The sequence below is a fragment of the Mizuhopecten yessoensis genome, unplaced genomic scaffold (assembly GCF_002113885.1).
Source record: "Mizuhopecten yessoensis strain PY_sf001 unplaced genomic scaffold, ASM211388v2 scaffold11179, whole genome shotgun sequence".
NCBI classification, from domain to species: domain Eukaryota; kingdom Metazoa; phylum Mollusca; class Bivalvia; order Pectinida; family Pectinidae; genus Mizuhopecten; species Mizuhopecten yessoensis.
The window spans coordinates 1,245,655-1,256,803 of NW_018408919.1; the positions used below are offsets into that span (position 1 = coordinate 1,245,655).

Below are 11,149 nucleotides of genomic sequence, written 5' to 3' on the forward strand. Positions count from 1 at the left end.
GTGAACCTATTTATTCTCTTTGCCCTTGTGGTGAAAGTGTTAATTAGTGCAAATACATGATACTGTAAAATGTATATACGAAAAATCCCATAGTGCTGTGGGACAGGGATCTTTAAACATATTTTATTGCCACAGATTACAATAATATGGGATAAACATGTAATTGTGATCGTTTATAAGGGAAAACTTTAATTACAAAATCTAAAAAAAAATATGTTTATAGGTGCATTTAATTTTTCCTTTATTATTTTACAAAATTGACAGTGATGTTACATTACACAAAACTAACTAGTTTAAGGTCTTCATTTGGAAACAAAACTTTACAAAAATGAAACTGCCCATAGAAACAGTCATTGTCCTTCACAAATTCTGGTATTGCTGGCGTTTTCTGAACAAATAAACAGTCGCACATTCTGCTTATTTTTCTGGGGTTTTATCAGCCAACCACTGACGCAGAATATACTCTAAGGAGCGCGCCTCATCCTTCAACGCCCGCACAGGTGCGACCGGACACTCGTCGCATTGCGATGCGCCACATCCAAAATTTGGGGCAGTGTTCGGCGGAGGCGAGATCTTGTCCTCTGGGTAAACAAAAAAGAAACGAAAATCAACATTAAGTTTTAGAAAACGGGATTGAACAATCGATCATTGTCGACACAAAAACTCTACAAATGCCTTTTTGGAAGAAAAGAAGACATCCTTTTGATAAACATTGATACGAAGGATGTGGAAAAATATGACGAAAACACAAAAACTTAAATGTCGTTATAATAAAATGTTTCGAAATAAAGCAATCAAACATGAATTTTCTGTATACAATCTCTTCTGAATTAAAAATTATGTCATTTTTGCTTCGATGTTAAAACATTTGAGGTGATACACAAGCATTATTTTATAAAACAGTCAATGTGATATATAACAAAGCTGAGATTACATGGCGACGGATTTCACTGCTGACAGGGTCAAAGGTCATATGACGACAATGTGAGAATCAGGAAAAAATCATTTGCATACAATTATCGTTCCTTATTACGGAAAAACTTATTTTCAAAATTAGGGGGGAGCCCTGGAGTCAGTCCCCCGAACAATGTGGTGTCCTCACATAAGAGGGCTCTCATTCATTTTCCTCTCGTAAGTAACTTATGCATTGTAATGTAATATTGGTATTCCAGGGTTCCAGGAATCGATCCTCATCAAAAATACAAAAAACATTTCTGGTACGTGTGATAATTTTACAACTTGTGCATTTTGACAGCTATCGCTTTCTATTGTCTTTTTTAGACCATTTCGTCAACACGACAGTCAAAATCGAGGAGCGTAGGAGTTGCTCCCCTTTGCTTACCGCTTTCAAGTAGATGGCTCTCAAGGTTGATGGCATCTTCTTTCTTGCTACATATGTTACACCTGTCTCCCTCCCCTGACACGTGGTGGTAGGGGTCTGAAAAAGAAACGACTTTAAGATTACCTCGCATTGTGAAATGAATTACTACTTTGTCTTTCCAGATTACTTGGCCTGCCTTTCCAATAAGCCATCCTTAAACAAACGCTTGTTTTTCTGTTATTCTTTTTCTTTGGCCATGTGATACATAAATAGTGTACAGTGTTACCCCAATCATTTTTATTTTGAAGTTATTATTCTGATCGTGTGTAATTTTATTACTTCTGATACAAGAGAATAGCAATACCGGTATGCGATTTGAATGTTCCTTCATAAAACGCTTTCCGGTAAATATGTATGTAACCGATTTGCGTTCATACCGACATGGATATCGAAATAAATGCCGTTCGTTCATAACATGTACATTATAAATATTAAGATCCATTGACCAGAATACAGAGATTCTCTTATATTTTCGATATTGAAGTGTCTGTGTGGTCAGTGCAAACAGGATTCCTGGAACAACATTATGTCACTAAAATGTTTGCTTCTAGTGGTTGTCTCATAGTATTCGAGGCGAGAGGAGAAGCTTTAAAATGACGCTGATCTAATTGTGTTCATAACCATATGAACGCAGTTTCCTATAGTAATGTTTATAGAGGAACATGCAGTGGAAATGGAAATAGATACATAGGTTTTCATACATTGGTCATGATATATACACAGTACGTGTGAAGCTTTGATACCTTGGAGGGATTTGTAGTATACGTGGCCAGCGTCGGCCTTATGGTATAGCTCACAGCGAAAGAACTCTTGTCCAAACAATTCTGCCCTGAAAGAAGAAGCAAAATTTGTCGAAGCTGGCACCGCAACTTAAGGAACATCAACACATTTTCAAAACAGCAACAATAAACCGGCATCGGAAGCTAAGAACCACAATGAGCTTTCCAAAATACCATACAATAAGATATCCCTTGATAATGAGAAAGTAGATAAAGACAAAAATCCCTTATTTGATACATTATTTTTATATCTAAGCAATTCCTTAAAGTCGTCTAAATCCTACAGCTTTTCACAAAAATATGACGGTATATCCCAACTAAACTGTGACAGCATCTACGAAATACACTCTCACTGACAAATTTAACAAATATAAGTTTTATACAGAACTGATGGTCGATCAGTAAAGTCAACTACCTTGTGGCGTGAAATAACAACTATTGCGAATTAAGATGGCACCTATTGAAAATTGAAAAATGTCGGTGCGAAAAGACGAACAAGGTTAAAAAAAATGACTGCACAATATTGTCTTTTCATCTTGTGAAGCCTATAGCGACCTTCTACAGGTAAAGTTTGGGAGAAAAACAACAAACCAAAATGGCGTTTTGAAGCAACTCTCAACTTATTGACGTATGACGTCACTCCGGTACGCCGGTGGGAATTGCAAATGCAAGTGCCCTTACTGGTTGATCTGAAACCTACCTGAACACAGTCTTTATGCAGGGTATGGAATATTACTTACCTGAACAAAATAGGTCTCATGTGCCCTAACTGAACAAAATGTAACCTATCTGTCACAACTAGGTCATTGTTGCCATCACTGAACAAACTCTATTTGCTTTGGTTTGGTTTGTTTGTATTTCACATCCTTTTTACAGGTATGATCATTTAAGGACGTTTCAGGTTTTGGTGATGGAGGAAAACCGGAGAACCCGGAGAAGAACCACCGACCTTCGGAAAGTACCTGGCAACTGTCACACGTATTAAGCCTCGAACCCCCGCGACACAGTTGAGGAGGGCTAGTTATCAGACGCCTTAACCACTCGGGTGAAGTCGGTTGTCGCTCTTTTGTAATCTTCAAAGGACAGGTATCTGACTAGCGACTGGTCAAGTTATTTTACCTTCTTTTTTACCTGAGATCAATCAAACAACTGTCTTTGTGACTTCAATTTTGCTATGACATATTTCAGGGGTGGAGAGAGCGAAAGTGAGCGTAACCCCTAGAGTATAGAGGTTGCCCGCCCCAAAAACAATTTTAATTTACCAGGGCACAGCAGAGCAACAGATGGCCTCAATAGAGTGCTCGTTACTTACCTGGACACAACTAGATCACTGGTACCTTCCCTGGAGACGTGGAAACAGCGCCAGTTAATCTTGGCAATTATTTGATTCTGATGTGTGTTTAATATTTTGTTTTTGAACTCGACATGATGTGCAGGAAATGTCGTTTTATCAGACCAGATATGATCTTGGAGATAGTCTGGATAGACACATCCGGTCACTTTAACGAAAAGAAGAAAATGGAACGTTGTTAGTTCATACATTTTTACATGTCGGGATAAAAGTTTTGTTCCAAACCACTTACACTCCCATGATGCAATTATTAAATACATGTATCACTTAATTATAAATGCAAAATTATGAGGTTTTGAATGCAAAAAGTTCAAAAGGAATATTTTTTTCTCAAATAAAGTCAAACCTGTGTTCAGAGATCACAGTTGGTAAATCCATTAATTAAGGTGGTCTTTTCCTAAATGTTCAAATCACAATGTTTTCATTACGCAGAGAAACATGTGAGAGTGATATCTTAATATATTTACATTTGTGCTGCAGCCCACTATATGAACATTACTAGCATTTGAGTATGAAAGCAAAAACTCTCTTGACGTATCACGTGGTTTACTTATGATGACATGTTTTAACCTTGTTTAATGAGAGGCTTGTCGCTTCGCTTCAGTTAACATGCAGAAAACTACGGTTAATTATTGGTGCCAATTTGATTAAAATAGGACTGTTCCGCCAATGTCGTTTATAGGACAACGTATAAACAAAAAGCAGTAAATAAATAAATTATTTAAGAACAAATAAATAAAATCAAACACTTGTTCTATAGTGATAATGTAAAGATATGGATTGAACGGCATTTTTTAAATGTTCATGCCGGTATGAATGCAAATCGGTTACATCCATATTAAACCTGAAGCCCTAGCGGCTTCAAGTCTAATATAAATGTAACCAACGCCGTTCAATCCCTATATTGGATGTTTCTTGGGCAGATTAGACAAGATGTAGTTAAAGCAATTATATAGGAATAAACACGTGTCGTTATATCACGGTTTTACTGTAAAGTGATAAACATGTGGCATTTTATCAAGGTTTCACTTCGATACATGTAAGCATGTGGTATTATATCAAGGTTTTACTTTGATACATGTAAGCATGTGGTATTATATCAAGTTTTTACCTTGATACATGTAAACATGTGGCATTTTATCAAGGTTTTACTTTGATACATGTAAGAATGTGGCATTTAATCAAGGTTTCACTTCATACATGTAAGCATGTGGCATGTTATCAAGGTTTTACTTTGATACATGTAAGCAAGTGTCATTATACCAAGGTTTCATTTTGATATGTGTTAACATGTGGCATTATATCAAGGTTTTACTTTGATACATGTCAGCATGTGGCATCATATCAAGGTTTTACTTTGATACATGTCAGCATGTGGCATTTTATCAAGGTTTAACTTTGATGCATCTAAGCATATGGCATTATATCAACGTTTTATTTTGATACATGAAAGCATGTGTCATTATATCAAGGGTTTACTTTGATACATGTAAGCATGTGTCATTATATCAAGGTTTTACTTTGATACATGTAAGCATGTGGCATTTTATCAAGGTTTTCTTTTGATACATCTAAGCATGTGGCATTTTATCAAGGTTTTACTTTGATGCATGTAAGCATGTGTCATTATATCAAGGTTTTACTTCAATACATGTCAGCATGTGGCATTTTATCAAGGTTTTACTTTGATACATGAAAGCATGTGGTATTTTATCAAGGTTTCACTTCGATACATGTTAACATGTGGTATTATATCAAGGTTTTAATTTGATGCATGTAAACATGTGGCAGTTTATCAAGGTTTTATTTTGATGCATGTCAGCATGTGGCATTATATCAAGGGTTTACTTTGATTCATGTTAGCATGTGGCATTTTATCAAGGTTTTAATTTTATACATGTAAGCATGTGGCATTATATCTAGGTTTCACTGTAGATAAACGGGGGACGTTTATCGAGTTTTACCTATACAAGTATTGAACGGTATTTTGTTCAATTCCATACTGGTATAAGGCATTATGGTAAATATGTATGTAAACAATATGTGTTCATACTGACATGGATATTGAGAAAATACTGCCCATTCCTCATATTTACAATCTACTTTTTTAGTTATATACTGATCTAAATACAGATATACCTTATGTTTTTAATATTTAAGTAATTGTGTCGTCAGTAACAAAGGTCTGGAATAGCCTAACGACACCAAAATCGTAGCTTCTAACGGTTCTTAATTAGAGGCGGAAGGAGAAGCATCAAAATGACGCTTATCAGATTGCATTCATAGCTCTATGAACGCAAAGTCTTCTGAATATGCTAATACAGGAGCTTGCAGAAGAAATGTATATACAGCTAAATATATAAATAGCTAAATAACATTCTTGATCGCGTTTTTTCTTACTTACCTTCCGCCATCATCACAGTGCTGAACATCACTGAAAACATGCAAATCATTCGCATCATAGTGTATGGTTTAGTTCCTCGAAGAGTTGAATCGACCGTACGTGAATAAAGATCCATGAAAATATGCCAGTTTCGTGTCATTGTTACCCAATTATAAATGTCCTCGGAGTCTCGTGAAATACGCCCATACCGATATCGTTTGCTACTTTGTTTATACGTGGCGAACTAAAAAACACCAAAAACAACAATCGGTTACTGTTTATAGCCACCAACGTGGTCGGTCAGATGTAGGCGTTCAATACTAGATATGGTGATCGAGCGCGTAACAAACACGCAACTGACATAGATCAAATAACCAGAAAACCGGAATGATTTGATGCAGTGCCAAGCGTCGATGAATCAAGCTTGTGTAAGACTTGGACCATGTTTGATTATAAAAAAATGAGCAGTATAACGTAATGACCATTCTGTACATATCTGCGTTTTCCTTTTAATGAAGGTTTGAACTTATCAATTACACAAGAATCGGTGATATTTGAAATAGTATAGCCCAAATGTATCGCATTTCAAAGATAACTCATAAGCATTTCACTGGCAAATTAAGCATTGACGTGACACAAGCTTCGTCAGAAAGTCAACAAAGAATCCAGTCTTCACGTTCTTGTTTACATCGCTAGTGTATATTTCATTGGAAACAAACCAAGCACATAATATTCATTGATTTATTTCCATGTTTACTTTCCAATGTTGTTATATTTTTAGCTCATGTTTCTGTAATCAATACAAAATTTGACCATGACGTTTTCTCCTGTTTCCGGAAACGCAATGAAGAATAAAGGAAAATAATGTCGTTTAATTCTTCATGCTTCGCTCACATAAGCCCTATCAATGTAACCATTGTTATTTATCTATATTTCTATAGTAAAAAAAGATGTGCCGTTTTATCAGATAATTTTATGATTACTATAGTCCATTATTATTTTCGCCTTTTTTATATCCGCCTTTGATCCTGCTATCACGTCATATACTTCAATTGCAATACTGGGTTGTGATGATCTTCAGTATTTTCGGTAACTTTTCACGTGTTCGACATTGCCTGTAGTAGTTTTCTACTCTCCGAGAATGGTACTAAGGCAGGTAAAGTAGCATTTTTTTTATCATTATTGTTGTAATGCAACGAATGTTATGGAAAAAAAGTACTCGAATGTTATCAATCTATAACCCCATTCTGATGGGCTTCGATAACTAGCGGCATATGGTTTCATTGTGTGCTAAAGGAAGGGTATATTTTCAAATCCAAGGGTTCTGAGGTTTTACCTGGACTCTGCATGCATTGTCAACGTATTAATCCACAAACATATCTTTTATCTCAATAGTATAAGATAGGGGATTGATACTGTACTAAATTAAGTATTACATATCATTTGACGAAATTTCAAAATATAAAACTTATTTTCCAACCAGAGTAACCTAACAGTAAAAATAGTTCATTCAGGTTATCGCCATTTTAAGTCAAGAACCGCTGCATGGAGTTATGACAGTACACAGTGACAGTATACAGGGGGTCGGGAGGGGAGAGGTGACAGTACACAGTGACAGTATACAGTGACAGTATACAGGGGGTCGGGAGGGGAGAGGTGACAGTATACAGTGACAGTTTACAGGGGGTTCGGGAGGGGAGAGGTGACCTCAGATAGACATGGTGAATAAAGAGGAGAGGTGGCGTGAGGTAGCCACAATATACAGAGGAGAAAGGTGACCTGAGGTAGTCAGGGAAAAAAGCGATGAGAGGTGACCTGAATGATAATAAATAATATACAACATTGGATATAGCGCCCTATCTAGCTAACATAGGCCAGTCTAAAGCGCTTTACAGTACATAAATATACAATTAATACAATGAGGATATACCATTGTTGAGGATTTCGCAGGAGCTGCCTTGTCAGGCGCTAACTACTAGTCCTATGCCACCTGGCTAATATCTCCCTATGTGTCTATGTCTGCGTGTGTGATGGAGATGTATTGTGTTCTGTTTGTAGTGGGACCGTGCTTCCATCGGCATCTTTTATAGTAACACCTCACTTGAATGCTATATCACAGATACCGCAACATCCACCCAGACCATTGTATACTCCACCTAGGTTGTTGGAGTTGTGTGGGCAGGAGAAAAACTCTTTCTCTGATATTCCATGCGTACGACGACTTCGGGGATCAAACCGCGGCCGCCTGCGTGGAAGGTCGAAGTGTTAACCACTCGACCAATCCGCCAATGAATATAGCCACAGTATACAGAGGGAAGAGGGGNGGGGGGGGGATTACCTGAGATAGCCAGTACACAGAGGCGAGATGTGACATGAGGTAGTCACAGTACACAGAGGGGAGTGGTGACCTGAGGTAATGACAGTATACAGAGGGGAGAGGTGACCTGACCTTAGATAGCAACAGAATACAATCAGGGAGGTGGCCCGAGGTAGCTACAGTATACAGAAGGATGAGGTGACCTTATATAACAACAGAATAAAGAGGGAGGGGTAGTCACAGTAGACAATTGAAGAAATTACTAAAGGTCGCCACAGTATATAGAAGGAAGAGGTGATTTAAGGAAGCCATAGTATACAGAGGGGGCCTTAGGTAAACACAGTTTATAAATTTGGAGAGGTGACCTGAGGTAGACACAGTTTACAGAAGGAAGAGGTGACTCGAGAAAGCCACAGAATACGGAGGGGAGAGGTGGCCTGATATATCCTCAGTAAACCATGGGGAGAAGTGACCATCAGGACGCCACAGTATACAGAGGAGAGAGTTGACCTGATGTAGCAACAGTGTATAGTATGGAGAGGTGGCATTGAATTGCCACAGTTCACAGAGAGTAGAGGTGACCTTAGGTAGTCACAGAACACAGAGAGGAAGAGGTAACCTGAGGTAGCCATTGTATACAGAAGGGAGAGGTGACATGAGGTAGTCACAGTACACAAAAGGGAGGAGATGACCTCAGGTAGCTACATGATACAGTATAGAGAGAAGAGGTGACATGGATAGCCACAGCACACAGGTGACCTGATGTAGACACAGTACACAGAAGGAGGAAGTAACTTACGGTAGACAGAGTATACAGATGGAAGAGGTAGCTTACGGTAGACACGGTATACAGAGGGGAGAGGTGACCTGATGCAGACATAGTATACAGAAGGAAGAGGTAACTCACGGTAGACACAGTATACAGTAGAAAAGGTGACTTGAGGTAGACACAGTATACAGAAGGAAACGATGACTTGAGATAGACATAGTATACAGAAGGAGGAGGTGACTTGAGGTACACACAGGATACAGAAGGAGGAGGTGACTTGAGGTAGACACAGTATGCAGAAGGAGGAGGTGACTTGAGTAGACATAATAAACAGAAGGAAGAGGTGTCATTAGGTAGACACAGTATACAGAAGGAGGAGGTGACTTGAGGTAGACATAATAAACAGAAGGAAGAGGTGACATTAGGTAGACACAGTATACAGAAGGGGGAGGTGACTTGAGGTAGACACAGTATACAGAAGGAAACGATGAATTGAGATAGACATAGTATATAGAAGGAAGGGGTGACTTGAGGTAGACACAATATGCAGAAGGAGGAGGGGACTTGAGGTAGACACAGTATACAGAAAGAGGAGTCGACTTGAGGTAGACACAGTATACAGAAGGAAGAGGAGACCTGAGGTGGACACAGTATACAGAGGGGGGAGGTGACCTGAGGTGGACACAGTATACAGAAGGAAAAGGTGACTTGAGGTAGACACAGTATACAAAAAGAGGTGGTGACTTGAGGTACACACAATATACAGAGGGGAGAGGTGACCTGAGGTAGACATAATATACAGAAGGAAGGGGTGACTTGAGGTAGACACAGTATACAGAAGGAAGAGGTGACTTGAGGTAGATATAGTATACAGAAGGAAGAGGTGACTTGAGGTAGATATAGTATACAGAAGGAAGAGGTGACTTGAGGTAGACACAGTATCATATACAGAAGGAAAAGGTGACTTGAGGTAGACACAGTACACAAAAAGAGGTGGTGACTTGAGGTACACACAATATACAGAGGGGAGAGGTGACCTGAGGAAGACATAATATACAGAAGGAAGGGGTGACTTGAGGTAGACACAGTATACTGAAGGAAAAGGTGACTTGAGGTAGACACAGTATACAAAAAGAGGTGGTGACTTGAGGTACACACAATATACAGAGGGGAGAGGTGACCTGAGGTAGACATAATATACAGAAGGAAGGGGTGACTTTAGGTAGACACAGTTTACTGAAGGAAAAGGTGACTTGAGGTAGACACAGTATGCAGAAGGGGGAGGTGACTTGAGGTAGACACAGTATACAGAAGGAAGAGGTGACCTGAGGTAGACACAGTATACAGAAGGAAGAGGTGACTTGAGGTAGATATAGTATACAGAAGGAAGAGGTGACTTGAGGTAGATACAGTATACAGAAGGAAGAGGTGACTTGAGGTAGATATAGTATACAGAAGGAAGAGGTGACTTGAGGTAGACACAGTATAGAGAAGGAAGAGGTGACTTGAGGTAGACACAGTATGCAGAAAGAGGAGGTGGCTTGAGGTAGACACAGTATACAGAAGGAAGGGGTGACTTGAGGTAGACACAGTATACAGAAGGAAGGGGTGACTTGAGGTAGATATAGTAAATAGAAGGAGGAGGTGACTTGAGGTAGACACAGTATAGAGAAGGAAAAGGTGACTTGAGGTAGACACAGTATGCAGAAGGAGGAGGTGACTTGAGGTAGATATAGTATAGAGAAGGAGGAGGTGACTTGAAGTAGACATAATATACAGAAGGAAGAGGTGACTTGAGGTAGACACAGTATACAGAAGGAAAAGGTGACTGGAGGTAGACACAGTATACAGAAGGAAGAGGTGACCTGAGGTGGACACAGTATACAGAAGGAGGAGGTAACTTGAAGTAGACATAATATACAGAAGGAAGAGGTGACTTGAGGTAGACACAGTATACTATACAGAAGGCAAAGGTGACTTGAGGCAGACACAGTATACAGAAGGAAGAGGTGACTTGAGGTAGACACAGTATGCATAAGGAGGAGGTGACTTGAGGTAGACACAGTATGCTGAAGGAAAAGGTGACTTGAGGTAGACACAGTATACAGAAGGAAAAGGTGACTGGAGGTAGACACAGTATACAGAAGGAAGAGGTGACCTGAGGTGGAC

At 39.0% G+C, this 11,149-nt stretch overlaps 1 protein-coding gene across 1 annotated transcript; it reads right to left on the reverse strand.

The window, feature by feature from the left end:
* On the reverse strand, positions 1–6,120 carry LOC110440366. The gene is made up of 5 exons (XM_021483398.1): positions 5,916–6,120; positions 3,473–3,659; positions 2,125–2,210; positions 1,343–1,438; positions 1–581 (listed from the first exon to the last, which is right to left on the reverse strand). Exons 1-5 carry the CDS (start codon positions 6,052–6,054, stop codon positions 418–420), a joined length of 672 nt encoding a protein of 223 aa, XP_021339073.1. The 5' UTR covers positions 6,055–6,120; the 3' UTR covers positions 1–417.
* Positions 6,121–11,149: the final 5,029 nt, after the last annotated feature.